The sequence below is a fragment of the Aspergillus sydowii genome (assembly GCF_001890705.1).
Source record: "Aspergillus sydowii CBS 593.65 unplaced genomic scaffold ASPSYscaffold_1, whole genome shotgun sequence".
In the NCBI taxonomy this organism is placed as follows: domain Eukaryota; kingdom Fungi; phylum Ascomycota; class Eurotiomycetes; order Eurotiales; family Aspergillaceae; genus Aspergillus; species Aspergillus sydowii.
Genome location: NW_024467859.1, coordinates 1,889,366 through 1,916,380, shown reverse-complemented (window position 1 = coordinate 1,916,380; position 27,015 = coordinate 1,889,366). Strand labels below are relative to the sequence as shown.

Here is a 27,015-nt window from a genome sequence, read left to right as displayed (position 1 = left end):
CAGAATACACTTCGGCAGCTTATCACGACAGCAATGACGAGATATGTCTATATATAACCCTTGAACTGTTAAGGAATCGGTATGTAATATCCATCTTCTAATTATCGCACTGAAATCACAATGCAAACAGGCAACATCCCCCTCCGCCAGCACTACGACGTCGTCATCGTCGGCGGCGCAACCAGCGGCTCCTCCATCGCCTGGCACCTATCCACAAACCCAGACTTCAAGGGCTCAGTGCTGGTTGTCGAGCGAGACCCGTCACTGGAGTACTCCGCCACAAAGGCCAGCAACAACTGCATGCGCCAGCAATTCGCAACCGCCATCAACGTCCAGATTGCGCAATACGCAGCGGACTTTGTTAAGCGCTTCGGCGCTGAGTTTCCTCCAGACCCTCGCGATGTCCCATTTACACCGTCTATTCGCAACTTAGGATATCTTTACTTGTCTGATTCGGAGAAGTTCACTGGTGTTCTGAAGAAGGACCAGGAGTTGCAGGCTAGCTTGGGGGCGGGCACTAAGATCATATCAAGAAAAGATATAAAGGACAAATATCCATTCTTATACACCGACGACCTCGACAGCGCAAGTCTGAATCTCGTTGACGAAGGCGCATTCAATGCCTGGGGCATGGTTCAGTGGCTACGCAGCACAGCCCGCGATAACGGCGTCGAGTACATCGCGAACGAAGTCATCGGCGCAGAGCTAGAAGGAGGCAAGAAGGTGAAAAGCATCAAACTGAAAACCGGAGAAGGAATCACTGTCGGAACCTTGGTCAACGCCGCAGGGACCCGCGCTGCCTCCGTCTCCAAGATAGCTGGAATCCCGAACCTCCTTGTCGAGGCTCGACGGCGCTACACTTACATCTTTTCTGCTGATGAAAGTCTTCCCCAGGACCTCCCCCTGACTATCGACCCGTCGGGTGTCCATCTCCGGTCTTACGGTGTCAAGGACTACCTCGCGGGCTGTCCGCCCATCGGGCCCGATACGGCCGTGGAGGTGGACGATTTCAGCTTCGCAGAGAATGCGTGGGAGGAGAAGATTCTGCCTGTCATCACGCGCAGGGTTCCTCAATTTGGTACTGCACGGGTGACAGATTCCTGGATGGGCCATTATGAATTTAACACGTTCGACCATAATGCCATTGTTGGGCCGCATAGTGAGATCGGCAACTTTCTTTTCTGCGTCGGCTTTTCGGGACACGGTAGCCAGCAGGCGCCTGCTTGTGGACGTGGTGTTGCGGAGTTGATTGTCTATGGGAAGTTCCAGACGCTGGATCTCAGTGTACTTTCGTATAAGAGGATTGTTGAGAATCGGCCTTTGACGGAGAGGGCGGTTATATAGGATATGGGTTCTAGAAGAGGGATCCAATATTGTAGAATATACCTTATCCAATTCAAAGTCTACTCAAACAGAGCCTTCAACCTCGCTAGCTACGGGGTCCGCATTCTCTGAACCGGCCATGGCCAAAACATTTATAAATCCCTGATTAACCTGAGCATTGGCGCACCACCTTAGGAAACACCATATCTTTATGAATTGACGAGACGCTAGACCGCTACACCAAAAACCCTGCAAGGCTGGTGGCTAGCCAGCTATCTCTAACACACCCCCCTAGGTAATAGAGCTTGTAAACTTGTTCCACGCTCAGGCAGTCAAAACTCTGTCGCTGCCATATGTCTGCATGTATGGATTGATTTGGCGTTTGTGAGAGGCAAAAAGGTGAAACTGAGCCGAGTTCCATTCGTGACGGTGGGATATAGTATGGTGCTGTATCCGACGAAAACGACGCCACCATCGACAATAAATTGGAACGAAACAGCCGCAAGAAATATCATCAGTTCAAACGACATCTCCAAGCTTTTGCCGAATCCGGTCCGGGGTTGCAAGATGCAAGGCACCAGCCAATAGGCTCGGAAGAGCATTTCCCAGCAGTTGTGTTCTATCTCTCGTGGTTTGGACCAACTTAGATGGCGTGAAATAGAGACATATTTCTTCAGTAAACCGGGCAGATTTCGAAGCTCGGCCATATAGAAATACTGTGCGACCATGTTCCCTTCAAAACGCTGGGTTATTCTCGTGCTGTATTGCAAATCCAGGCTTCCATTAAACCCATGGCTCTTCTTGTAGGTGGAGTGGATGGTGTTACCGGGAGGTGATGGCAACTATAACTATTGGCCGGCTACTCCAGATAAGGAACACCAGCAGAGGTGGAGATAGTGCAAGTATGGTTGGTGTCTTGATATATCTTTGTATAAAAGGATTATCAAGACCGAGCAGCTAACAGAAAGGGTACTTTGTAGAGTTGTATGTATTTTAGACTATCATGATCCAGTCTTGCCACGGAATATATCGACCTATTCAAAAAGAACCTTCAACCTCGCAAACCCCTTCTTAACAGAAACAGCCTCCTCATCCACCCTCTCCGCATAAAACCGTCTGTTCCCATCCAGATCAACAACTCTGGCATCAACCCAAACCGGACATCTATACCAAATCATCGCCCCGACCCAAATAAGAAACACCGCAACAACACTGATAAAATTCGCAAAGAAATTCTTCGCCGAAGACTTCTTACCCAGCGGCCAAATACTCAAATAAAACTCCACAATAATAAGCGCAATACACCAAAGCAGCACCCACCACGTCGCATACGGATACGCCCAAGTCCGCCAGGGGAGGTGACCCTCCTCACGCCCCTGCACTTTCCAGGCATACCGGAAGCGCAGGTGTGAGAGACAGATCATGCCCCAGCCGAAGAGCGTCAGGAGGGCGACTAGACTGGATAGCCATTGGAAGACTTCTGCGCCGGTGTGCGACACGTTGAGGTAGGCCAGGGCACCGCCGATTCCGATTGTTGCGATGTATCCAGCCCAGGGACGGCCGATTTTGTCTGCTTTGCCGAAGATCTGAAAATACATTATCAGAAGGGATTAATAGATTGATCTTGTCAGTCTACAAAACTAGCTTAATTGGTGTCTCGTACCTTGTGATTCATGCGGACGTGGGCGAGACCCATAAGCATCCGCGAGCCTCCATAGCCGGAGATACTTCCAGTTGAAATCACGGAAATGAAAATAACAGCGTTGGTTACATGCGCCATCCCCGGGATACCGGCATTGCTGAACGCAATCACAAACGGCGAAGCGTTGCTCCCAGAAGCACCGAACAAGTCAGGATCTTTAGGGTCGACAGTAAGTGTAATCATCAGACTTCCCAGTATAAAGAAGAGACCAAGACGCACCCAAACCGACCCAACAGCTTTCGGCACCGAGCGTCGAGGATTAGCAACTTCGCTGGCTACGAGTGCTGCGTTCTCTGAGCCGGCCATGGCGAAAACACAGGTGGGGATGACACTTATGAATCCCTTGAACCCATTGTTGAATGGGTGCGCGTTCCAGTATCGAAAGCCAATGGCTTCTCCTTGGGGTGCACCGCCAGCGGTGACAACTGCGAGATTAGCGATGTATTAGGGCTGGGAAATTATCAAGGAAGGCTTACCGATTAGCCCAATAATGGCGATGAACATCCAGCTGAATTTGACCGTCGACGCGAATACTTCAACCTCTGCAAAGAACCTGACGACCCAGACGTTGATTAAGATAATCACAACCCAGAATATGGATATCCACGCAGCCTTGGGGACTTCATCAGTCCAGTAGTTGAGAATTGTCACCACGCCCTAGAAACGCATTATATTAGCATTAGTCAAGTTCTCATGGATCTAGTGGGGGGAAATTATCACCTGAAGCTCATTGGCAATTGTAATCCAATACGAAAACCAGTACCCCCAGCCCAAAGCAAACCCGGCGGCCGGGCTAATGAACATGCTCGACCACTGCACAAACCCCGAAGGCAGGGGATACATAACAGCCATCTCTCCGATAGACTGACAAACACACCAGACGATAGAGCTGCTGATCAGGAATCCGATAAAGAGACTGGCAGGTCCGCCGTTGACGAGGGACTGGCCGCTCCCTAGCCACATGCCCATGCCGATGGCAGACCCCAGCGCAATCATGGTGAGATGGCGGGTGCCGAGGGAGCGATGGAGGCCTGTATCGGCTCCATGGTCGATTGTCTCTGCTTCTGCTTTGGCTGGGACATTTGATAGATGATTGGATGTTGCTTTTTCAGTACTATCGATGGTGTGAAGTTCATGGCCTTCAACGCCTAGTTCGGCTGCCATGGTCATGAAGAGGCAGAATGATACCTTGATAATAAACGATAGAAATCAAAGAAATCCAGGGTATGAGGTCTTGAGAGCAGTGCTTCTCCGTCTCTGGGGTATAGACTAGCATTTTATACTGAGGTATGAGAGAATACGTACTTGGACTCTGGGTGGCCCAAGATGATCCTTCCTGACAGTTCTGAAGAGAATAGAGACGAGACAGGGCATAGCGTCTGGATTCCCCGGATGGATCATCCCCGTGTTTTGGAGAACCCCTACAACAAACGGCGTTTGAATCGACTGCTGTCATGTCTTGAGTAATGATGTTACTGGTTGTCTGATTTGGAGTCGATCTTTGAGCACGGCAAGTCAATCCCCATTTACAAACTATAATGTGCCAAGTAAGTATCCAATAACCGCCGTCTTGCATCCTCCCGCACCGTCTCAACAATATCCCCAGCCTTCTCAACTCTCTTCACCAACCCAACACCGGCCCCAGCCCACAAACTGCTCGCATCCCGAAAACCCTCATCCCCCGTCTGGGCCCTAGAAGCCGTAACATACAACCTCGCCCGAATCTCCTCAATGGGAACACCCTTTTCCCACTCGTCATAACACTTATTCCTCAAACACCGCCCATCATACATCCCCGGCCACGCACTCGGGAACCACATCTCATCAAACACCCGCGATCTCACCGTCGACTCACCCCCATCAGACGCCGACAGGATCTCCCGCCGATACTCCTCCGGGATATCGGTCTCATGCGCAGCTAAGAATCTCGTCCCCATCACAACCCCAGACGCACCCAACGTCATCGCCGCCGCCACGCCCCGCCCATCCATAATCCCCCCAGCTGCAACGAGAGGGATCCGTCTATCCCCCTCAAACCCGTCTTCAGCCAGTGCATCTGCAACTTCCGGTATAAGCGTGATGACGCTTGAGGACCGCGCGTGCCCATGTCCTCCTGCGTCACTACCCTGCAGAACCAGTACATCCGGATGACAGGCCCGTGCTGTCTCCAGCGCAGCAGACACAGAGCCGACCTGGATCCATATTTTCGACCTCGGACTCATAGCGCGGATCCCCTCCGTCCAGGACTTGAAGTGCGTAGCCTTCTCCGCGAAGGAAAGCCAGACAATAGCGGGCCTGTGTTTCGCCACTAGAGGCAGGAATGATGAGACGGACATGCCGAGGACAATGACTCCAACTCCAATGGGTAGGATGTCCGTGATTCCATTTTCAGTTGCAGTTGCACTTGGATCTAGGCCAGCAGTCTTAGACGGAGATCCGGTTTTTGCTTTATCGTTATCGTTTAGTAGGAGTCTTGCCCGCTGGAGCTGGATGTCTAGTATGTGGGGGTTGTCGAGGAAGCCGATTAGCCCTAGCCCGCCGGCGCGTGTTACGGCGGCTGCGAGGGCGCTGGTTGCGATGCCGCTCATGGGGGCATTTACTATGATCGGGGCTTGCGCCCAGGGGTAGTCTTTGAGAGTTGACATTGACATTTCGATTTCGGCTGCTGGGTGATTGTAGTAGTGGGAGTCGGGGTTGGGTGGATTTGACAAAGTGGAATACTGTAGAAAATATGTGCTGCAAGAATCAGGGATCAGGGAGTTGTATGGCTTTCATTTAGGGTTGATGCTTCATAATCGCCGGTGGGATTAGTTAACGTGGAGTCATAAACAGACGCCGCTTTCAAAAACCGAGCATGGTCTGACGTATCTGGATCGGCTCTCAAATTTAAGTATTTTTACTATGAATCTTTATGCCTGAAACTGCTGATCGAACTTGCATCAATATGGTTTTCTACAGCCAAAAGCAAGAGTAACTATTCAAGAGCACGCAGAATCCGCACCATTGCCTCCTCAAGCCAAGGAAGAGGATGCGAAAAGACCAGCCGGAACCACCCCGGACTCTCAGACCCATACGCAGTCCCATGGGCCACATACACCTTATTCTCCAACAACTTCTGGAAAAGCATATCCGTAAACTCCAGCCCCAGTTCCCTCTGTCTATCTTCCTCCGGATGCAATTCAAGATACTTCTTCCCCAGATCAACCCACACAAAGAAACCCGCATTACACCCACGCGAATACTCAATCCTATTCTCCCGGAGAATCTTCACCAGAAACTCGTGAGACACCGAGAGCAATTCCCGATTTGTAGCAATATACCCATCTGTAAAGACATCATCACCCAGAATCGCCGCGGTAATCTGGTCCGATACACCCGAGACAAACGAATACAGCGATAAACACTTTTGCGAAGTATGGAACTCGGCATTCGATTGCGAAATCACCGCACCAACTCGTAGCCCGTTCGCGCCAAAGTCTTTACTCATGCCCCAAAGCACATGCACGAGATCTGGGTCAATCAGCCCTGACGTATCTCTGGACAGGAGCGACTCGAATGGTGCAAAAAGAGAGACGCCAGTGTTGTCAGTGTCAGTGTCATCGCGGTTCTCCCACACAGATAACGCATAGATCTCGTCGCTGATGAGGTGCATCTGTCTTTCCTGACAGAACTGCATGAGTCTATCGACTGTCTTGCGCGGATAACACCGGCCAAGCGGGTTATGCGGATTACAGAGCATAACAGCGCGTACTCTTTTCCCAGTACGGGACTCGTACTCATCTGCTGCTTTGCGGTACTGTTCAACTGCCCCCGGGCTGAGTGGGTCGTCGATGGTCCTCCCCATATCCACAGGGATAACCACGGCCTCTGGGCGGAGGGTGATGTCGGCGATGAAGGTGCTATAATAAGGCCTGCTGAGGAGGATGGCTTCGCCCGGGTTCAGGAAGGACCAGGACAGGTGTTCGATTGCCGAGGAGCAGCCGTTTGTCATGAGGATGTGGCTCGGCTCTACAGGGCGAAACGGGTTGAAGTGTCTGTTTAGGAAGTGCGAGACGGCGCGGCGGAGGGCGTTGGAGCCCATGCTGCCGTTGTTGTAGGTGAGGTGGGCTGGTGAGAGGTGTATGTTGGCGTGGATGTACTCGAGGAGTTTGTCGTGGAGGAGCGTGTTTTCGGCCATTCCTACTGAAAGGATTCCTGAGGGGTTGGTCTGGGGATGCCACATGTCGCTGATGACATCCCAGGTGATGCGCTTGGAGCCGAGATCAATGGCATTTTGGCCGCGTTTGGAGAAGGTCTTGGTAGATCGGGAGGGAGTAGCTATGGAGCCCATGGTGGATGTATAAGATCTGATGGTAGGTAGAGGATGCAGTTGGCATGGAGGCTGCTTTATATGGACCAGACCGATATCGGCACGGCCTTCATCTTGTATATAGATGCCCATGGCGACCTTCTCCCCGCGATTGAACCGGATATTCGACACTTAGTGCACTGTATAACTCAGTAGCTAAGGTACTTACTATATAATCGTTGCCCTACTCCAATTCGGTGATTGATATGCAGTTCCGATTCGCTGGTGTCTGAACTCCATTAATATAGCTCGTCTCCACCCGTCAATACTTCATTCCCCGATTAAACTGCATGAGCAGAATGGAAACCGGAACCCTCAGACTACTTACAGATGGGGATGCTATTAATTACAAAGATATTTGGAGAGGAATGGAACAAGGTAACTGGATATCCCATTTTGCTGTAGTCTCTAGTCTCGATTGTTGAAATCATGCATACTCCGCTATTCCACTATCTGTCAATCAGCAGCACTTGGCACTATCCAAAACTTCTGGCGCCTGCGACGTATCCAACCGACAGAAACACGACGCCTTAATCGGCACATCCGCAACCGCCAGCGCCAACTTAGCCGGCTGCTCAATCACCGCAGCCTCATCCAGCCTGCCCAACCGCACCAAACACTCATGGTACCCCTGCAGCGACCAGACATTATTCGGGTGTCGGCGCGGCCGGATCACAGAGCTATCCATACCCAGATCAGCGCGGTAAACCTGCGCCGCTTCTTCCAGGTGGCCCTGCTCCATCATCAGCGCCGCGTAGGCGTGACGCACCGGCTGCATCCAGGACCAGGGCTCGCTGTAGGGGAGTTTATCCTCGAGATCGATCGCGCGGCGCAGCGAGGTAAACGCTTGATCGTAGTTCGCAACGCGGTATTCGATCTCGCCTTCCAGCATGGCGTTTGCGACCTGCAGTACATCGACCATTTTGCCGTTATAGGCGCGGCGGGTCTCGGGGACGCGCGCCCATGCTTGCCGGAAGAGATCCTGCTCTTTACGCGCTGTTTCGACGTCCCCTGTAGCCGCGAATGCGATGCCGCGGGCGTAGTGCGTTATGGCTGTGGTGCCGGCATAAAGAGTCTGATCGTGCGGGAGTTCCTTTTGCTTGAGTTCCTCCCACATGCCGAAACGCACCATTACATGCAGCCGGATAGGCATGAACTGTTCTAGCCAGTCGGCCATGGGCGGGGATTGGATCCGGAGGACTTCCTCTGGGACTGTGGCTTCCATGCGCGTTACTGCGTCCAGCGCGACCTTGGACTGGCCCGCGAACATGGCGGCGTAGACTAATGAATGGTAGTCGTGCATGCGGTAGAAGGTGTAGAAGTTCTTCGCGCCCGACTTGCGGAAGTATTTATCATCTGCAAGGGTGGACTTGTAGTTTGACGCAACCGAACGCCGCCAGTCGCCGATCAGGATATCAAGGTGTGTCGGCATGTGGTGGATATGCCCTGCATCAGGCACAAGATCGCGCAGGTGGTCTGCAGCGTTGATACCCATCTCAGGATGAGGCGACATTTCGATAAAGTGGATGTACAGGTGAAGTAGTCCCGGGTTGCGATTCGAGCCGTCCTCCTCCTGCGAAAGCGCGCGCTCCAGCACGGCCTTGGCCTCCATGGTAGGCGCCTTGGGGTTCGGCTTGCCTGTAAACAGGTCCCATAAAGCCCAGGGGGTCATATTCATCAGCGCATCGGCGTATAAAGTGGCGATATCCAGATCATGCCCAAACTCCTCATATACAGGCTTCATGGCGTCGGCGTAGCCCTTATTAAGTGCTGCATAGTCTCTGGCAGGCTCATTCGTCGGGAACCGGGCCTGAATCGCGCCGATAAGCGCCTTCTCAAGCGGCGTCGCCTTGTCTGCGTGTTTCTGTGCAGATTGCGCTGCGTCGTATCCTCGCTGCACGGACTTATGCAGGTCGCCTAGATCGAATTTCTCCCAGGGTTTGTTGTAGTTCGGCCCGACGGCATATGCAAGACCCCAGTAGGCCATTGGACATTCTGTATCATGCGCAATGGCCTGTTCAAAACAGTAGGCGCCTTCTACATGGTTGAACGAATATACCCATATCAGGCCGCGGTTAAACCAGGTCTGGGCGTCGGTGCTGGTGGTGGTGATGGTGTGGCCGAATGGGCCCAGGTTGTAGTATTCGTCGGTCGCGGGGACAGGGGTTGCAGTTGGAGGAGCCATGGCACATCTAACAGTCTAACAAGTGAAAGATGGACAGTGCAGGACACTTATACTTGGACTACTTATACTTGGACTGTAGGCCGTAGAAAGTGGCACCATGGCTGACTAAGGCAGCAACATGAGGAAGCTAACTGCTGTGATTGGCTGATCAAACACCGAGTCGCCGCCGGCCTTTCTCCTCTCTTTCTCTTTCATACACTCCACTCTTCTCTATATTCATTCTACTTTATGTTCTCTATATTATCCTTTTACATCTTAAAATACTCATTAGAATCGATCAAGATCAATAAGTAGGAAGTCGAGACCTGAAATGCCGCCCTCCCGGCCTGTGAAACTGGCTTGCCTCCCTTGGTACGTGCATTGCATGACGGGAGTGGTTCGAGTGAATATGCAAGGGACTGACAGATGACAGCCGGGCTTCGAAGACCCGCTGCGACGGCCAGAAGCCGTGCTCCAGTGTAAGTCATGCCACAGATCGACGGCCGACGGCAGTTGTGTAACGTCTGCAGTGCATCAGTCACCGTGAGGAATGCCGCTACCAGCCCAGTCGACGAGGCGGCGCTCGCCGGGGTCCTGCGGCCGCTGAGGAGCTCGCCAGAAAGAGAGCTCTACGCCAGGCAAATAAACCCACTGTTGGTAACCATGGCAGGGAACCTGAACTGCCGGCTCCCTCGCAGCCGAGTGCCTCTGCCCTCTCCACCTTTGCTCCGCCGATATCTCCGGTCGAATCGGATCTGCGGCCGTCCAGCGTATCCTTCGAGAACTGCAATATCGGGATTCCTTCACCACCCAGCGGAATTGTCCAGGAGATTCTTGACCCGGTGGACCCTCCCACGCGGAGCCTTCGTGCATACCGCTGTGATCAGGACCTGTACGTGTGCCGTGACTCTGCGACAATGAGACTGGCTGACTCACTTGCTAGAATCAATGCATACTATATCTTTATCCACCCTTATTTCCCACTTCTGCCTCCCCCGGTGGTAGCCCAGTTCGAGGACAAATGTGTGGACCTGAAAATCCGCTCAGCATATGCAAGCGCATCCAGTCTGCCTTATTGGCCCACGTCTCCGCTGGGTCTTGCTCTAGCAGCGATACTGACTTTGATTCCCCCGGAGGAGTCTCATGCACCAGATGATGCAGCCGCGGCAATTCGACAGTCTTACGCTGACCTATATGCGCGTTCCGCGCTCGAGTCATCAGAAGACTCGCTCGAACCGTCTTCACATACTAACCTGGCCGACGGACCGCGGAGTACCTTGCATCAAATAGTGCCCCGGAAAATGGAGCCTGTTCTAGCAGTGGCTCTCCTTAGTATGTACGAGTGCTGCCAGCGGGGAAATGTCTCCAAGATGCGCGTCCGAGCAAACCAGGCCCTGACCAGTGCCATGGACCTGTCATTGCATATCGAAAACTCGCAGACTGGGTGTTTGGACGCGCATCGCCGATGCTGGTGGGCGATAGTTAGTTACCGCCCTTTTTTCGTGTAACGATATTAACAGAAGTAGATGTTTCTTGTATACCATTCTTCTCTCATGAATGTGTCGGTGAGTAACTGCGATACCACAAAATATCTGTACTATCAGTTGTACTAACCCACTAGTCCCCCCTCATTACCATCGATGATATTCGAATCACAACTATGTTTCCAGAATTCCGTGGCTGTCGCGAGGTTCGTCCCACTCCCTTTCCCATTCAAATAATAAAATCTAACATAAACCAGCCATGGCCCCTTCTAGTAAACGCCCAAGCAGCCCTCCTCCGCAGCTGCTGCATCAGCCGCGACCTAATCCAAGAAACGAAGTCCCTCCCCTTCTCCCTCCGAGAAGAAATCCAAGCCCTAGACGCCCTCATCCTCGACCTCGCGGCCGAAGCAGACCGCTTCCGCTGCGTCACAAACTACCAAGGCGCCGAAGCAGACGCCTCGCGCAATCTCTGGGCCATCTCAAACGCCCTCATCCACACCTCAAGACTAACCCTGCATCGCGTCCGCGCGTTCCCAGACCGGCCCATCTTCGTCACCAACCCATCCTACGATTACCTCGCCGTTGGCGCAGCAGCATCATCCGGTCCAGGAGCAGTATTACAAGACATGCACCTCTCCACCTCTCGGATCCTCCAACTCAACTCGCTCTTCCCATTCACAGAGCAGGAATCCGTGCGGATCTGTCTCCATTCTTCCCTTATAGTCTCCCGTGTATTCCGGCGCTTACCGTCTCCAAACCCGAATTACTCTGATACCACCGTCGACATTACCGCTCCTATACCCATGCCCTGGACGTCTCGGCGGCCGCTATCTTCTCCGCGCTCGATACCCTATATGGCGGCTTGCCAGCTGCAGAGTTTCTACACGCTGGCGATGGTTCTCTGGCGCGTTCATACGGCCATGTATTCGGGTACTATCAGTAGCTATCTCTACCTCCTGGACCGCCCGAGTGCGACGACGGAGACACAGGATGCGGAGCGGCTGGTCGAGGAGCTTCAGGGTGGGATGGAGGCGTTGGGGAGGTCGATCAAGGCGGATGGGGATGTGGTTTTCGCGGGTGTGGGCGGGATGGCCAGGGAGGTGGAGAGGGCTTATGAGGCAACTATGATGGATTGATTATGAGTAATGAGTATTATAATGGTATATTTATCTACATATGGAGTAATGGCTTGCTGAGATGGGTGGAGCCGGCGACTCGGTCTTTGTTTAAGTATTTAGAACCCGCCTGGAAGTGCACCTTACATTGTAGTTAACATATAAACAATCTAGTCAGAGAACCGGACCAAAGAGTTTTCTGTCATCATAATCCCTATTTAAACCACCGCAACACTTCATTACTGTTTCTAAAACCCCTAGCCAAAAGCTCATTCAAAATGGGTCCTTCCGCAGCACCGTCCCAATCCGAAGAAAAAGACCAGGAGAGCAACCATGCACACCTGGTCGAATTCTCAGGCCCCGACGACAAAGACCTCGCGCTGAACTGGTCTCTGCCCTGGAAGATATGGGTGACGACCGCAGTAGCTGTTCTGAACTTGATCGGGACAGTAGCAAGCAGTATCTTCGAGACTGGGCATGAGGAGTTTCGGCGGGAATTCGGTCTCAGCCATCAGGTTGCTGTGTTGGGGACGACGTTGTTTCTTGCAGTACTCTCTCTCTCTCTATCTCTACATATACCACAGTTATAAAGAATAGTTGCTAAGATATACAGGGCTACATATTCGGCTTCCTCATCTTCGGCCCCCTTTCCGAACGCTTCGGACGGAAATGGCCCATGCTTCTCGGTATAACGATCTCCTCGCTTTTCGACCTTATGCCCGCGCTGGGGAAGGACGTCGCAACGGTTCTGATCGGGCGGTTCTTCGGCGGCCTTTTTGGCGTCGCGCCGGTTGCTATCTTCGGAGGGGTCGTGAGCGATACCTGGCCTGTCTCTCAGCGGGGGGATGCCATGGCCCTGGCGGTGTCGCTTGTGTTCTCGGGTCCGACGTTTGGGCCTGTGTTTGGGGGGTTTATTATTGGGTCGGACTCCGGGGTGCTGGATTGGAGATGGACGATGTGGGTGGTTGTGATTGTGGGATTGGGAGCTTCGGTGGTTTGTGCATTTGTCTTTCCGGAGACGTATGCGCCTGTTATTCTGGAGATGAGGGCAAGGGCGTTGCGCAAGAAGACGGGAGATAGCAATATCCAAACGGCGTTGAATAGGGAGGGACTTGGTCTGGGCGAGATTACCAGGGTTTATCTTGTTCGGCCATTCTGTGCGTACTCTCTCATTGAGTATTTGTGTATACACTGACCAACTGCTTAGGGCTCTTCACCACCCAGCCCATCCTCGCCCTCCTAACCCTCTACCAGTCCTTCATCTACGGCGTCCTCTTCCTCTTCTACCAAACCTACCCCGTAGCCTTCGGCACCGACCGCAACTGGCCCACGACGCTAAAATACCTGCCCCTCCTCGCCATCATCGTCGGCGTCTTCGCCGGCTCCCTAGGAATCATAATCACCAACCAGCTCTACACCCGCCACCACAACCACACACCCTCGGGAACCTACATCCCCGAAAGCCGGCTCCCGCCTATGATCTTCGGCGCGATCCTCGTCCCTATCGGCATGTTCTGGTTTGCGTGGACTGCCTCATCTGTATCTATATCCCCCGCAAGCGCTGTCTGCGCGAGTTTCGTGACCGGCGCCGGAATGTACCTCCTCTTCATCCAGGGATTCAACTACATCGTCGACTGCTACACGGGCATGGCGAATAGTGCGATGGGGGTGAATGGGGCCATGCGGAGTGTGTTTGGGGCTGTGTTTCCGCTGTTTGCGAGGCAGATGGTGCGCGCTCTCGGTGTGGCCTGGACGACGAGTATCCTGGGTTCTGTCTGCGTGGTGTTGGTGCCGGTGCCGGTTTGTTTTTGGTATTGGGGGGAGAGGATTCGGGGGTGGGCTGTGAAGGTCAAATAGCTGACACTTTCCATACTCCATAGTTTACGTATACTGCATATGTAGTCCTTATTAATACGGCCTTTGAACTCGGTGTTTGAAACTCGTTACTCAGCAGGTTGAACCTATTTAAGATATCTATATCTATATATACTGGCCCTCTTCATCTCTTCATCTCTTCATCTCTTTATCTCTTTAGCTCTTTGCAAGACTATTGTCATTCTTGTCGTGGATATGTCTACCACCACCCCCGTATCCCCATCAGAGGACTACTACGACCTGGGCACATACACCCGCAAGATCACCACAAACAACGAGGCAGCACAGATCTGGTTCGACCGTGGTCTGGTCTGGTGCTACGCCTTCAATCATGGCGAGGGATACCGGTGCTTCGAGCAGGCCATCGCCCATGACCGCAACTGCGCCATGGCCTACTGGGGCCTCGCCTACGCAGCCGGGCCCAACTACAACAAGGCATGGGGCCTATTCGACCCAGCCGACCTCAAGAACAGCATGAAAACATGCCACGACGCCATTCACCACGCCATCCAGCTCCTGGGCACCGGCTCTGCCACTGCCACCCCGGCCGAGCGAGCCCTCATCGAAGCAATGCAAGCCCGGTATCCTGTTGACCACCCAGTCGACAACTACGACAGCATCAACCACGCCTACGACCGCGCAATGCAGGCCGCACACGAACAGCACCCCGCAGACCTCGACATCATGACCCTCTACGTCGACGCCAAAATGCACATCGCGCAGCGCAAGATGTTCCACATCAAAACCGGCCTCCCCATCGAGTCCTCCCCCGTCTTCGACATTCAGCGTCTCTTCGCAACAGGCCTCGCCCATCCAGATGCAGAATCACACCCCGGCATCCTGCACTTCGCCATCCACTTCTGGGAAATGTCCTCCACGCCCGCCGTCGCCCTCCCCGCCGCTGATAACCTGCGACACCTCGTCCCAGACGCAGGACACCTGCACCACATGCCCTCCCACCTCGACGTCCTGGTAGGCGACTACCGCCGCTCCGTGGACTCCAACACCGCCGCCGTGCGCGCAGACAATAAATTCCTCGCCCGCAACGGCGCTAAGAACATGTACAGCTTCTACCGGCTACACAACTACCACTCCCTCATCTACGCCGCCATGCTAGCGGGGCAATCCAAGCCGGCCCTGCGCGCGCTCGACCCCATGGAATCCTCCATCACCGAGGACGTATTGCGAGTGCAGTCCCCGCCTCTAGCAGACTGGCTGGAGTTCTTCAAGTCCGTGCGCGTCCACGTCTATATCCGCTTCGGGATGTGGGATGCCCTTAAAACACTCCCGGTCCCTGATGAAAAGGTGCAGGATCTATACTGCGTCACTACCGCGATGGTGTACTACGGCCGGGCCATCGCGCACGCCGCAACGGGCGACCTGGACAGCGCGGACGCGAATAAATCTCTGTATCTGTCCGCTGCGCAGCGCGTTCCGGAGTCTAGACGCGACTATCCGAACCGGATTGTGGATATCCTCAAGGTCGCGACTGCCATGTTGGACGGGGAGATCGAGTACCGCCGCGGGAATTTCGGTGCTGCGTTTGAGTCTCTGCGGCAGGCGATTCAGTTTGATGATGCGCTTATGTATACAGAGCCCTGGGGGTGGATGGTCCCGACGAGGCATGCGTTTGCGGCGTTGTCGCTGGAGCAGGGGGATGTGGAGGGTGCGTGCCGGGCGTATGCGGAGGACTTGGGGCTTGATCCGTCTATTACGCGCGCACATCAGCATCCCGGGTCGGTGTGGGGGCTGCATGGGTATCATGAGTGTTTGGTGAAGCTGGGGAGGAATGCCGAGGCGGCAATTGTCAAGCAGCAATTGGATGTTGCGCTGGCTGTGGCGGACGTGGAGATCCGGGCGTCTTGCTTTTGTCGATTGGGCGTTTTGGATACGAGGTCTGGGTGTTGTAAATAGGAGAACACATTATTAACCGGTCTTATCCTGCAAGGCTGGAAGGAAGTAAAAAATAACTTTCCACGAGGGCCAGTGGTTTCCAGTAAGACTGGCCTGATAGGCGGAATTAGGGCTGCCCAGCATGCACCACTGCAGCCGCGCCTCCACAGCCTTTCGCAGCGTTACACGACCAGCATGCCTCTGTCGTATTGGCCCCCTAATAATATGCAGTTCCTGACTTCAGCCGCACTGGAGTCTGCACGAACCGCCTGTTCTTCGGCTATATCAGGCCCCCCTTCTCCAGTTCAAACGGACCACCCGATGGTAAGTCCCACTTGACCGAATCCAGTCGAAACACGAGAGAGTCAGGCAAACTAATCGACAGCCGCCATTCAGAAGGCCCTGGTTATCTGTATTAGGCCATTTTTCGCACACAGCGCCGTTGGCTGAGTAGCTCCACAATGCCTGAAGAACACCAACTCAGGCCGTTTACCTATGAGCCTGCTTACAGCTCCGAGATTGACTTCGAGCGCTCGAGTAAGTCCTCCACTGGGTATAAGCGCTATCCGGCGTATTCCATCCATGAATGGAGCTTGGAAGCCCTCAGCTCGGTCGTAGCCCTGGGCGCCCTCGCTGCCATTGCCGCGATCTTCGGCTACATGGACAACAAGCCCTACTCTGACTGGACGGCCCCGGTCTCGCTCAACGCAACCATTTCCATATTGACCACGGCCTGCATCACGCTGCTGATGTACGGTGTCAGCGAGTTCATCGGTCAGCTCAAATGGCTTCACTTCAAGGGCAGGCGCCACAAGCTGTCGCACTTTGAGAAATATGACGATGCGAGCCGTAGCGTTTGGGGGTCAATCAAGTTTATCACTACCGTCAAACCGAATATAGCTACTATTGGCGCCTTTGTCACGATATTGCGCATCTCTTTCCCGGCGTTTACCCAGCAAGTCGTCCAGCTGGAGCAGAGAAACATCATCACTCCTGATGATAACGTTACCTTTGGATTCGCGCATGAATACTCCCATGATGTGCGGGGTCAGCTGGCAAATGCCGGTATTAGTATGTATCCTTTTAGCTACTAAGCCGTCAGATAAGGACTAACATAACTGTCTTCTCTTTTAGCCGGCATCCCACAGGATCCCAACATGCAGTCCGCCATCGTTCAGGGCCTCTACGGCATCGAAACACCCGCAACATTCACCTGCCCCGGAGTATGCCAATGGACCGGGTCATACGTATCCCTCGGCTTCAGTAGCTCCTGCAACAACGTCACACAGGAAACACTGCAGACCCAACTTTGCAACGGCACGCAGTCGAGCAACGTCTGCAACATGACCACGCCCGGCGGGCTGACCATAACCACTCGCTGGGGCAACACGGACTGGGCTACCAACTACTTCATGAACGCAACATCCCTGCTAGGCGATACTTCGGCAACACGACTCGATGCCCTCCCTGATATCACCAGGTTCGCCGTCTACAGGGCCTCCCCGGACGGCAATTTCACGGTCTGGAATACCAACGTCACGGAGTGCGTTCTCGCGCTTACGGCGTACGAATATACCGGTGCCAAGGCGAACGGTAGTGACTTCGCCTTTGGCACGACCCGCGAGGTCGACTTCGGATCAGGGCAGAGGAATATCTGGAACAGCGGAGGCTACGGGCCCCCGCTGGGCTGGGTATACACCAACTCCACCAAAGACGCAGGCACAGACACGGACACCGAAATCCCCGCACTGAATATATCGCACGCGTCTCTTTTCGCAATCGAGAACTTCTTCGAGTCCGACGCCATCGTCACCGAGTGGGTTGCGGGGAATTACCCGAACAATAAATTCGGACTCGCTGCTGCATTGTCGGGGGACGTGGACATTGATGCACGCTTCAAGAGGATGGCTGCCAGTATGACGGATTATGTGCGGCGGGGCCCCAATGCGCGCTCTGCGGATGGGGAGCGCCTCGAGAGTCAGCCGTTTGTGTCTATCCGGTGGAGGTATTTTGTTGCGCCGATTGTGACGGAGGTTCTGGGGGTTGTGTTGGCGGTGATGACGATCTTCAGTAATCGGAAGAGTCGCGATGTTCCGTTGTGGAAGTCTTCGATCCTGGCGGTGTTGGCTTGTCGGGTTGATAAGGGGAGTGGGGAGGTGCAGACTGAGGTTAAGGACATTAAGAAGATTGAAGAGGAGGCGGAGAATGTTGAAGTGAAGTTGCAGTAAAGTCACGAAAGTCAAGAAAGCTAAGCTTGATGGAAATAAGTATCTTTGGGGGCATGAAAAGAAGACTTTAGAAACGATTTGACGAATTATCGACCATGTTTACTTCGCGTCTTCAACATCACAGGAACACAACTAATATTTACTGAGGATCAAACATTTATTTCATATATCCTTACCAATCTAGAATCCTATCGACACAACCTAACAATCCCGAAATAATTTCACGCCTTCTGGATATACTTTGCAAAGATATCCGGCATGGATTTGGCACTCGCCTTGGGATATCTCTTTTGGTCATTCTCATAGTCAACGAACGTAACACCGAAGCGGGTCTCATAGCCCTCGGCCCATTCAAAGTTACTACATCAGTCAGCATATCAATCAAGCAAGGGCGTCAAATGAGGGAAAGGGAACGACATACTCTAGCAAACTCCAAGCCATATAACCCCTAACATTAACCCCATCAATCGTATACGCCTCCGCCATCGCCCGCACATAATCCTCAAAATACTTCACCCGGAAGTCATCCTTCAGCAGCTGGTCCAGCGGCAAATCATTCTCGCCCTTCAGCGACGTCCCGTTCTCGGTGACATAGATCTTCGGCCGGCCGTACCGGTCACTCAACCACTTCAGCAGCTTCCTGAACCCAATCGCCGACGGTCGAAGCCAAGGCGACTGCGTCTCGGGGCCCACCCACTCGCCTGCTTTGTTCTGAAGAAGCAGCTCCAGGTTCCCAGCGGTGTCCGTGGGTTCTGCAGGGCCGGTCTTGGCCCGGATGAAGTTCGCGCAGTAGTGGTTCATGCCGTAGAAGTCGTTGCTGCCCTTGACCAAGGCGACTTCTTCGGGTGTCCATTCGGGCAGGCGGTTGCCGAGCTGGGCTACCATGCTATCCGGGTAGCGTCCGAAGTAGATGGGGTCCGCGAACCAGGAAATGGCGAATTCGATCTTGCGCGGTGCGGCGGCGACGTCAGCCGGGTTTGAAGGGTCCCAGGGTTCGGCCCAGTCGCCTTGCTTTTGTGTTAGTCCGGGCTCATCCTGTTATAGATAATGGGGTAGGGGTACCGTTTAGAGTGATCCCGATTTCACCACCGTCACGCTCTTTGAATTCCTCGCGGTAGATCTTCACGGCAGTCCCGTGTGCCACAAGGAGGTTGTGCCCTACAATCCAAGGCTCCGTGGAACCATCCCCCTCCGGGTTTCTGTTCCTGTCGCTCGTCCTGCCAGGGGCGAATTGACCAACATTGTATCCGAGCACACTGCTGCACCACGGCTCATTAAAGGTAATCCAGTATTTCACCTTAGGACTGAGGGCGTTGAAGATGACACGGGCGTAGTTGGCGTAATCGGCGACGAATTCTTCCTTGTTCAGTAGACCGCCGTATCGCTTGTCCAGCTCATCGGGGAGATCCCAGTGGAAGAGGGTGACGAGGGGTGTGATTCCAGCTGCTAGGAGGTCGTCGACGAATTTAACGTAGAACTGGAGACCCTTTTCGTTGATGGGGTCATTGCGGCCTCCGAGGGGAATGACGCGAGACCTGCGGAGCAAGTAGAAACGGTTCAGAATTGAAGCATAAATAAAGTATACACCACGACAGAATGCAGGCAAAAACTCACCACGAAATCGAGAACCGATAGGCCGGAGACTTGCATTCCTTCAACAGGGCAATGTCTTCATGGGTGCGGTGGTATGAGTCGCAGGCCACATCGCCATTTGCCCCGCCAGCGATCTTGCCTGGTTTCTTGCAGAAGGTGTCCCAGATAGACGGCCCACGACCATCTTCGTCGACTGCGCCTTCAATTTGGTAGCTGTCCCAGAAGTGCCTCTCGTGAGCCAATGGTCAGGTTCTAGAGTGCAGGAAGTGTTACCTAGCAGTAGCAAACCCCCAGAGGAAATCGGGAGGAAGATGCGGGGAATCTATGGAGCCCATGGTGTTAGAGGTCACTGCGAGATTTCTGCGGGGAATTTGGATGTAAGCTGGCAATGGATGAAACAAACACCAAGGCAGCGGCGTAGGAGGCACAAAGCATCTGAACTCCGGGAATATTTAAACCCTCTCGGCCTCATCTCGCTTTCCCGGTCGGTCAAGGAGCCCTCCGCGAGCGATGAGGCAGCCGACGGCGGCGGAGAGCCCGAGCTCAATCAGGTGGCGTGAAACTGGACTGCTCGTAGTCGTGGAACCGAACGATGGTGGATGCGGTGCCTGTCAAACCACAGCGGCGGCTGGGCGGCCCGTTCGCCGTGTCCAAAGCGGGATGGCCAACATGGATTCATGCCCTAAGACGAGCTGGAAAATTAACAAGAGAAATCTTATATTGCCCCATAGTAGATGACACTAGATACGTACAGTCGTGCAATCATCCTGCTTATCGGTAAATCCTTGGGTTGTACAACAGTATAATCAATGTCCCCGAAAAACCCCGCTTGAAAACAGTACTTCACTCATACAATCAAAACTCCAGCAAACCCCTTCCCTCAGAAATGCAATGCAGGCAATAACAACATGAAACAAACAAAAATAGGCGCTTGGCGCCCAGGCTTCTCCAGGGGCTGCCTCATATGTCCTCCACCCCATCCATCTCATCCGCTTCAGCCTCGTCCACGTCCAGCGCAACGCCATTGAGCGTCAGCTGCGATCGTTTCGGATCACGACCGCTGCCCAGTCCCTCCTCTGTGCCAAGCGTTCCGACAAGCTCTAGCTCTGGCCCCGCGATAATCCGACCCTCCATGTCCACCACTTCACACAGGTCGATCAACCTCTGTCTGCTGAGAGACTTGAAGCCATCGGTCCGAACGACCCGCCCCCAGTGATTAAGACAGAACTGCGCCGCTCGCCTCATCAGCCACTCTTCATTGGTCCTTCCCGCCCGATCCCATATGATTGCCGCATTTTCCACCTCTAGTTCGCGCCCTAGGCGGTTGACGCAGAGGAGGCGTAAGCGGGGCAGGTCGTAGAGGTTCGCCATTACGAGCATCCCCGCTACATCAATAATATCCGCGCAGTATTCAGGATGGCCAGCGATGCTATCCGTGTACAGATAGTAGAGAAAAGCGCGGACAACCGAGTAGGGCTCTGGGATATGCATCCGGTTTGTGTGATACTCTGCCATTTGGGCCGAATACAGTCGCTTAAAGTGCGGCCACCTCAGCTGAAGGATCAGCTTGTGCACGTGGATCGGAGGAGATGTAGCTGCATTAGCGGGGAGGTAAGCCGGGGTCGACTGTGCCAATGATCCATCTTGAAACCCATCATCAGCGTAGACAAAGTCATCTGAGTTGGCCGTAATTGTAAAATCAGCCCCACTGCCTAACTCAGGCCGCCGGTCAAAGGCGGTTGATAAATCCGCTCCTAGGCCAGATAGGGGTCCCATATGTGTCCGTCCAGATATTACTGCTCTTCTAGGGTCGGGAGACAAGGCCGACATCTCGTTTCCCAGCAACCCATACCTTTCCAGATCTATGGACAGAACCTCGGACATGTGATTCTCGTCTCCGTTTCCAGGGGTGGTACCGGTATCCAGATTGCATCCGAGCAACCATGCCTTGGTGCCACTGGCATTTACTGTAAGGTAGTGCCATCGATAACCGGACCGGAAAAGCTCCTGTCCATCCGCTAGTCTCTGCCATCGCAACGAGTCGAGTTCCAGAGATGAAAGGTTGCAATCGTAAACACGCGTCATTTCAGACGGGGTGACCAGATCGAGTAAGACGCCAGATGCGAAAGCCTGGAAATGAGTACCGGAATACAAAGACGGAACATTGGGTCCCGATTTGAACTGGAGGCAAGAGACAGGGCCTGGGGCAATGGACTTTCTTCGACTAGCATTGCGGACCTGTACACTTGCAGAGTTTGCAGCGTAGCTTCCGGAGCGACTGGGATTCTGCTGGCCTGTGTGGTTGTACATTGCATTGTCTGGACCGTGAGCTATCCTGCCAATTTTTGTAGAAGAGACCATGGTACCTTGTATATCCTGCAATCCAAGAGCCGGTATGGCCTGTAAATCCAACCACCAGATGTCCGTAGTTCGCTCCATATCTGGATCCAGTCCGCCAAAGGTCCAAAGGCGGCCGCCCCAAATCCAGGCTAGATGGTCAAAGCGAGGGGTAAATTTCCATGATCGAGACCAAGTCCAGGTTTTAAGATCCAAATAGGCCATATCGTCAAGGATGCCGCTGTTTTCCGAGCCCCCTAGAATGAACAGTTTATCCTCGTGGATGACGGCGGCATGGCGAGCTCTTCCTCGGGGGATTTGTCCACGGACTTCCGGTTGGGTCCAGGTAGACGTAGGAACGTCAAAGACGACCACGTCCGATAAGTATACACCGTGCTCATTTTCTCCGCCGAATACGACCAACTTGTCTCCTTGGTAGAGGCTCGCGGTGTGGCCTAATAAAATTGTCATTAGTATTCATTCAACATTGGTGTGTCATGACAAAGCAGTTGATGTCCCACTTACCCATGCGGACACCCGGAATATCTCCATAGTTATCCACCAGATCCCATCGGAGGGTATTCAGGTCTAATCGCAGAACGTGATTATACACTACAGCAAGTACGCCAAGTTAGCCTGCATAGTTCCGACGAAATAGACAACCCCAGGAGTATGAACCTTCATCGGTGTACTGATCAAACCCGCCGAAGGCGTAGATATGATCATTGCCGCAATAAGTCACCGAGGCATTAACCAGACATGCTGGGATATGACCTTGAACCTTGCGAATGTTAGGCCGAGAGTCGACACTGCCCCTATGACGACCGTTCGAGCTCGCTGTCATCAGGAATGCGCTCTGGGGCGGCGCAGACTGCTGCGCGGGGGTAGTGGCAGCCATCAAGCATGGGATAGCGGGGGATCGGAGAAAAGTGGGTCTAGTGGAATCTAGGATAGTCGGTCGGCGGAGGAGGGATTGCACAGGAGCTGGGTCAGTTAATGCCTGGCTCGATATCGATGTCGCATAGATGTCGTTGATGGCTTAGTGCTGGAGTTGACTGCAAGATAGTGGTTGACAGGCCATCACTGGGCCGAGGCGCAACGTCGGGGGTGGATCGGCGAGGCGGGAGTAACTCCAGAGCGCAGGTCAAAAAGACACACCTAGGTATGAGAAAATTGCGCAATAAAGAATCCGCCCATCACTTCACTGTCAAAGTGGAGTTGTGTTAAGGATACTCTGAGTTGCAAGTGTCAGTGTCAACCGGAGACGGCTCGGAAGTCGGAGAGAAAAGAGCAAGAGAAGGCCAGGCGTGCCAAGCCCGATCGGCGCCCAAAAAGGGAAGAGCCGCAGGTCATGTGTGGACTAGCCATATCCAGACTAGCGCGGACTGTACCTCCAGTAACGGTTGCCATGGGAGAAACTGAGAACTATACGTCGAGCTGGTATTTATTCCCCTGGCTCGGTTTCTGCCCTCATCTCTTTTCTCTCTCCCCTAAATCTACTTCTTCCCTTCCTCTTGCTGCTATCTTCCATACTCTGCATTTGATATAACCTTGATTGGTTATCACTGCATCGCATATTGCTGCATCTTAGCTGTCTCTTGTCTTTGGTTCTGTCCGCCGCGCGGTTGACTTGGCCACGGCAACTGAGACTTCAAAAGTCCTTGCTATTTCTGTTTCAGCGTTTCTAGCTCGATAATTTCAGCATGTCTACTCCTCTGGTATCTACACCAGTGAAAACCCATCATGGGATCTTCTCGACAAAAATGGCTGGCGGCCGCATGCCCCTCACACCGTCCCCCCGCGGACGGAGAGACAGCGTCGCCTCCAACAACTCCTCCCCTTTCACTCCTCCTCGCCAAGAGTCCGAAGCATCTAAAGACCAAGCGCGCTCTGTCTATGGCGGCAACCTTTCCTCATACTTTGCGAAATCTTCCAAGTCTGTCGCTCGCACCTCTCGGGCCTACCGCGAGTCTCCCAAGTCCAACATTGCCCGCACCCGCAAGTCCCCCAAGCACCTCGAGCTGGGTGTCTCAGAGTGGTCTCTGACTGGAACGGGCCCCTCATCCAACCAGACACCATCAAAGGAGCGCCTGCGGAAGGAGGCTGCTCCCAGTCGCACACGGGCAGGCAAGACAACCGTCCGAATTTCACACAACGCTGGGGATCGGTTCATCCCCAACCGCACTGCGAGTGAAGGTCTTATAACCGCAGGTACTGCGAAGCCCGAAGAGAGCCAGAGGCCAAAGACCAGTAGCAGCGATAAGGGTTCTAGTGTGCTTGCTAGTGCGGCGAGTGCCTTTGATATTGGTGGCCGTGGAACCCACGAAGACCTCACTGCAGCTTTGGAAAACCTTGGTTTGGAGGATGAAGAGAGTTCGAGTTCTTACACAAAGCCGGCCCCTGATGCCGTCGCCTATGAATCCTCGTTAGCCAATGCCTGTGGAGTGAACTTGAACACTCGAATCCTCGCCTTCAAGCCACCCCCTCCCGAGTCGTCTAAGCCGATTGATCTGCGTGCTCAATACAACCGTCCCCTCAAACCCAACAAATCCAACTCGGCTCAGTTCCGTCGCCGAGTTCAAACTGCTCCCGAGCGTGTTCTCGATGCTCCTGGTCTTCTCGACGACTACTACCTCAATCTGTTGGATTGGAGTTCCGGAAACCAGGTCGCCATTGGCCTAGAGCGGAACGTATACGTATGGTCTGCCGATTCAGGGACTGTCAGCTGTCTGTTGGAGTCTTCTCCTGATACCTACATCAGCAGTGTCAAGTGGAGCGGCGACGGTGCCTACGTCGGCGTCGGCCTGGGTACTGGTGAGGTGCAGATCTGGGATGTTGAAGAGGGCACCAAGCTCCGCAGCATGTTCGGACATGAGTCTCGCGTTGGTGTCATGGGCTGGTCCAAGCACACTCTCTCGACCGGTGCTCGCAGCGGCCTCGTCTTCAACCACGATGTCCGCATTGCACAGCACAAGGTAGCCGAGCTCGTCTCTCACACCTCCGAGGTTTGCGGTCTCGAGTGGAGGTCCGACGGTGCTCAGCTTGCCACCGGTGGTAATGACAACCTAGTCAACATCTGGGACGCCCGCTCGCTAAGCGCCCCCAAGTTCACCAAGACCAACCACCGCGCCGCTGTCAAGGCTCTCAGTTGGTGCCCCTGGCAGCTCAACCTCCTCGCCACCGGTGGTGGTTCTTACGACCGTCACATCCACTTCTGGAACACCACAACCGGTGCCCGCACCAACAGCATCGACACAGGCTCCCAGGTCACCAGTCTGCGATGGAGCAACCACTACCGCGAGATCGTCAGCTCCAGCGGTTTCCCTGACAACTCCCTCAGCATTTGGAGCTACCCAACTCTCGTCCGTAATGTCGAGATCCCTGCTCATGAGACTCGTGTGCTACACAGCTGCCTCAGCCCCGATGGCCAGCTTCTCGCCACTGCCGCGGCCGACGAGAGCTTAAAGTTCTGGAAGGTCTTCGAGCGCAAGGCTGGAACCAGCGCTGCGGCATCTCGCGAGGGCGGCGTCGGAAGCAAGGCGCAAATGACCAAGTCGATGACCATTCGGTAACCCTTGGTTCAACATAATTCTACTGTATAGGTATCTGGCATGCCTTACTATTTAGTACTCTTTCTACATTTACTGCTACGTTTATTATTTTGGGGGGGTTATGGGACAGGGAGTTTGAGACCACAAGCAGGCGTTGTATTTAGGTTGTTGTATATTGCATTGTGAAAGTTTCAAATCCACATCGTATACTTGCGATTGACTCATTTACATTGTAGCAGATACGTGCGGCTGTAGCTCAACCACCTACTCATCCCATCGCTCATAATCCGGAAAGTATACATCATGGATCCCTCTTGCATACTCCCTCACAACGGGGAATCCCATCACCAGCTCCCTCGTTTTCGGGCCACCAAATACGCCAAAAATCAGTATCTGCATCAGGCAACCTAGACCCAAAAAAAGGCAAAGCAGCATACGCAGTACATACCAAAGCCGAAATCACAAACCCAAACACCGTCGTATCAGCCTCTGTCGGCTCCTCACCACCAAGCACCCAGAACGGCTGGTCCGCTTCACCCTGCTGTCCTTGGCGTTGCGTCTTCTTCGCCCTGGACGCAACAAGCAGGTCGTTTACAGCGTTCCACGCCTCAACGCGGAACTCCTGGGTTTCATCCGCAGAATAACGCCCTGTGCCTTGGCCGTACAGAGTCTGGACCGTGGTGCGGTGGATAAGCATGCCAACGACCACTCGGACAAAGTACGGGACAGCGCCTAGGGCGTAGTCGCGCATCGTGTAGTAGTTTTCTGTCCATCTTTCGCGAGTCTACATTGGGTGGGTGCTAGCATGTTAGCGTAGTTGACTTTCCAGAATACTGCTAGTAATAGTAATCTTATCCATAGGAGAACGTGGAGTCGGTCAGGTCAGGTCGGTACATTATAAAAATAAGCCTTATCCTCCAAAAGCGCACGAATCGCTAGATCGTTTGCTTTCAGCTCAGGCGCCAAATCCCCGTTTAGGTCTGGGAGGATCTGGCGCTCAGCGAGGTGTTTGATGATGAGCGTTGAGTCGCCGATGCTTGTGGTGGTTTCGGCTTCGTTTCCATCGGCGATATCGATGTGGGGGATTTTGCCCTTTGGTGCGGTTTTGGGGCTTCCTACGGCTGTTTTGTAGGCGATGTTGGCGAAGCGCAAACGAGCTTCGACCTTGGTTACAAAGGGGGACCAGACATAGCGGCCCGGTTCGAGCCATCCCCGGTAAATAGTGATGTTTGACATATTGGATGAGGTGGCCTGCGAAGTTTGCAATAGTTTACGAATCTCACGAGGTGAGGGTGATTCGGGGGTTTATAGCTAGAGCTTATAGGCACCAATGCGCTGTAGGCGCCCATTTGGCCCCCAGTCATCTTGGGATTGATCTGGACAGAACAGCCTCATTTTGCGT

General features: G+C 53.6%; 13 protein-coding genes across 13 annotated transcripts; 6 read left to right on the top strand and 7 right to left on the bottom strand.

Annotated features, from left to right (window-relative positions):
* Positions 1-120: 120 nt before the first annotated feature.
* On the top strand, positions 121-1,344 carry ASPSYDRAFT_1154979 (NAD(P)/FAD-dependent oxidoreductase; the record flags this gene model as incomplete). The annotated part of the gene is made up of 1 exon (XM_040840010.1): positions 121-1,344. One exon carries the CDS (start codon positions 121-123, stop codon positions 1,342-1,344), a length of 1,224 nt encoding a protein of 407 aa, XP_040707751.1.
* A 1,013-nt stretch (positions 1,345-2,357) lies between these two features.
* Positions 2,358-4,189, bottom strand: ASPSYDRAFT_1154978 (uncharacterized protein; the record flags this gene model as incomplete). Its single annotated transcript, XM_040840009.1, has 4 exons — positions 2,358-2,909; positions 2,987-3,450; positions 3,502-3,682; positions 3,746-4,189. 4 exons carry the CDS (start codon positions 4,187-4,189, stop codon positions 2,358-2,360), a joined length of 1,641 nt encoding a protein of 546 aa, XP_040707750.1.
* A 362-nt stretch (positions 4,190-4,551) lies between these two features.
* Positions 4,552-5,676, bottom strand: ASPSYDRAFT_83978 (NAD(P)H-dependent flavin oxidoreductase; the record flags this gene model as incomplete). Its single annotated transcript, XM_040851288.1, has 1 exon — positions 4,552-5,676. One exon carries the CDS (start codon positions 5,674-5,676, stop codon positions 4,552-4,554), a length of 1,125 nt encoding a protein of 374 aa, XP_040707749.1.
* Positions 5,677-5,999: 323 nt separating this feature from the next.
* ASPSYDRAFT_53554 (putative aminotransferase, classes I and II family) lies at positions 6,000-7,355 on the bottom strand (the record flags this gene model as incomplete). Its single annotated transcript, XM_040848708.1, has 1 exon — positions 6,000-7,355. The coding sequence occupies one exon, from the start codon at positions 7,353-7,355 to the stop codon at positions 6,000-6,002; it is 1,356 nt and encodes a 451-aa protein (XP_040707748.1).
* A 225-nt stretch (positions 7,356-7,580) lies between these two features.
* ASPSYDRAFT_38610 (uncharacterized protein) lies at positions 7,581-9,572 on the bottom strand. Its single transcript, XM_040845746.1, has one exon. The coding sequence runs from the start codon at positions 9,556-9,558 to the stop codon at positions 7,834-7,836; it is 1,725 nt and encodes a 574-aa protein (XP_040707747.1). The 5' UTR covers positions 9,559-9,572; the 3' UTR covers positions 7,581-7,833.
* Positions 9,573-9,868: 296 nt separating this feature from the next.
* Positions 9,869-12,157, top strand: ASPSYDRAFT_139099 (uncharacterized protein; the record flags this gene model as incomplete). Its single annotated transcript, XM_040840913.1, has 6 exons — positions 9,869-9,909; positions 9,971-10,016; positions 10,068-10,429; positions 10,481-11,018; positions 11,064-11,102; positions 11,159-12,157. The coding sequence occupies 6 exons, from the start codon at positions 9,869-9,871 to the stop codon at positions 12,155-12,157; spliced, it is 2,025 nt and encodes a 674-aa protein (XP_040707746.1).
* Positions 12,158-12,414: 257 nt separating this feature from the next.
* ASPSYDRAFT_83974 (putative MFS transporter) lies at positions 12,415-14,073 on the top strand (the record flags this gene model as incomplete). The annotated part of the gene is made up of 4 exons (XM_040851287.1): positions 12,415-12,684; positions 12,750-13,293; positions 13,344-13,936; positions 14,017-14,073. The coding sequence occupies 4 exons, from the start codon at positions 12,415-12,417 to the stop codon at positions 14,071-14,073; spliced, it is 1,464 nt and encodes a 487-aa protein (XP_040707745.1).
* Positions 14,074-14,206: 133 nt separating this feature from the next.
* ASPSYDRAFT_139419 (TPR domain protein) lies at positions 14,207-15,925 on the top strand (the record flags this gene model as incomplete). Its single annotated transcript, XM_040840947.1, has 1 exon — positions 14,207-15,925. One exon carries the CDS (start codon positions 14,207-14,209, stop codon positions 15,923-15,925), a length of 1,719 nt encoding a protein of 572 aa, XP_040707744.1.
* Positions 15,926-16,365: 440 nt separating this feature from the next.
* ASPSYDRAFT_83972 (DUF3176 domain-containing protein) lies at positions 16,366-18,132 on the top strand (the record flags this gene model as incomplete). The annotated part of the gene is made up of 2 exons (XM_040851286.1): positions 16,366-16,975; positions 17,039-18,132. 2 exons carry the CDS (start codon positions 16,366-16,368, stop codon positions 18,130-18,132), a joined length of 1,704 nt encoding a protein of 567 aa, XP_040707743.1.
* A 221-nt stretch (positions 18,133-18,353) lies between these two features.
* Positions 18,354-20,060, bottom strand: ASPSYDRAFT_141999 (glycoside hydrolase family 1 protein; the record flags this gene model as incomplete). Its single annotated transcript, XM_040841206.1, has 5 exons — positions 18,354-18,492; positions 18,554-19,139; positions 19,195-19,667; positions 19,747-19,938; positions 19,999-20,060. The coding sequence occupies 5 exons, from the start codon at positions 20,058-20,060 to the stop codon at positions 18,354-18,356; spliced, it is 1,452 nt and encodes a 483-aa protein (XP_040707742.1).
* A 625-nt stretch (positions 20,061-20,685) lies between these two features.
* On the bottom strand, positions 20,686-22,960 carry ASPSYDRAFT_138475 (Kelch motif domain protein; the record flags this gene model as incomplete). The annotated part of the gene is made up of 3 exons (XM_040840844.1): positions 20,686-22,517; positions 22,588-22,674; positions 22,741-22,960. The coding sequence occupies 3 exons, from the start codon at positions 22,958-22,960 to the stop codon at positions 20,686-20,688; spliced, it is 2,139 nt and encodes a 712-aa protein (XP_040707741.1).
* A 664-nt stretch (positions 22,961-23,624) lies between these two features.
* ASPSYDRAFT_279541 (WD40 repeat domain-containing protein) lies at positions 23,625-25,899 on the top strand. Its single transcript, XM_040844457.1, has one exon. It carries the CDS (start codon positions 23,766-23,768, stop codon positions 25,632-25,634), a length of 1,869 nt encoding a protein of 622 aa, XP_040707740.1. The 5' UTR covers positions 23,625-23,765; the 3' UTR covers positions 25,635-25,899.
* On the bottom strand, positions 25,878-26,849 carry ASPSYDRAFT_139553 (glutathione S-transferase family protein; the record flags this gene model as incomplete). Its single annotated transcript, XM_040840962.1, has 3 exons — positions 25,878-26,006; positions 26,062-26,397; positions 26,508-26,849. The coding sequence occupies 3 exons, from the start codon at positions 26,847-26,849 to the stop codon at positions 25,878-25,880; spliced, it is 807 nt and encodes a 268-aa protein (XP_040707739.1).
* Between the last annotated feature and the right edge of the window lie 166 nt (positions 26,850-27,015).

Bases quoted from the DNA above. Each gene is read 5' to 3' on its own strand.
- ASPSYDRAFT_38610 (XM_040845746.1), bottom strand. From the start codon at position 9,558: ATGGCTCCTCCAACTGCAACCCCTGTCCCCGCGACCGACGAATACTAC.
- ASPSYDRAFT_279541 (XM_040844457.1), top strand. From the start codon at position 23,766: ATGTCTACTCCTCTGGTATCTACACCAGTGAAAACCCATCATGGGATC.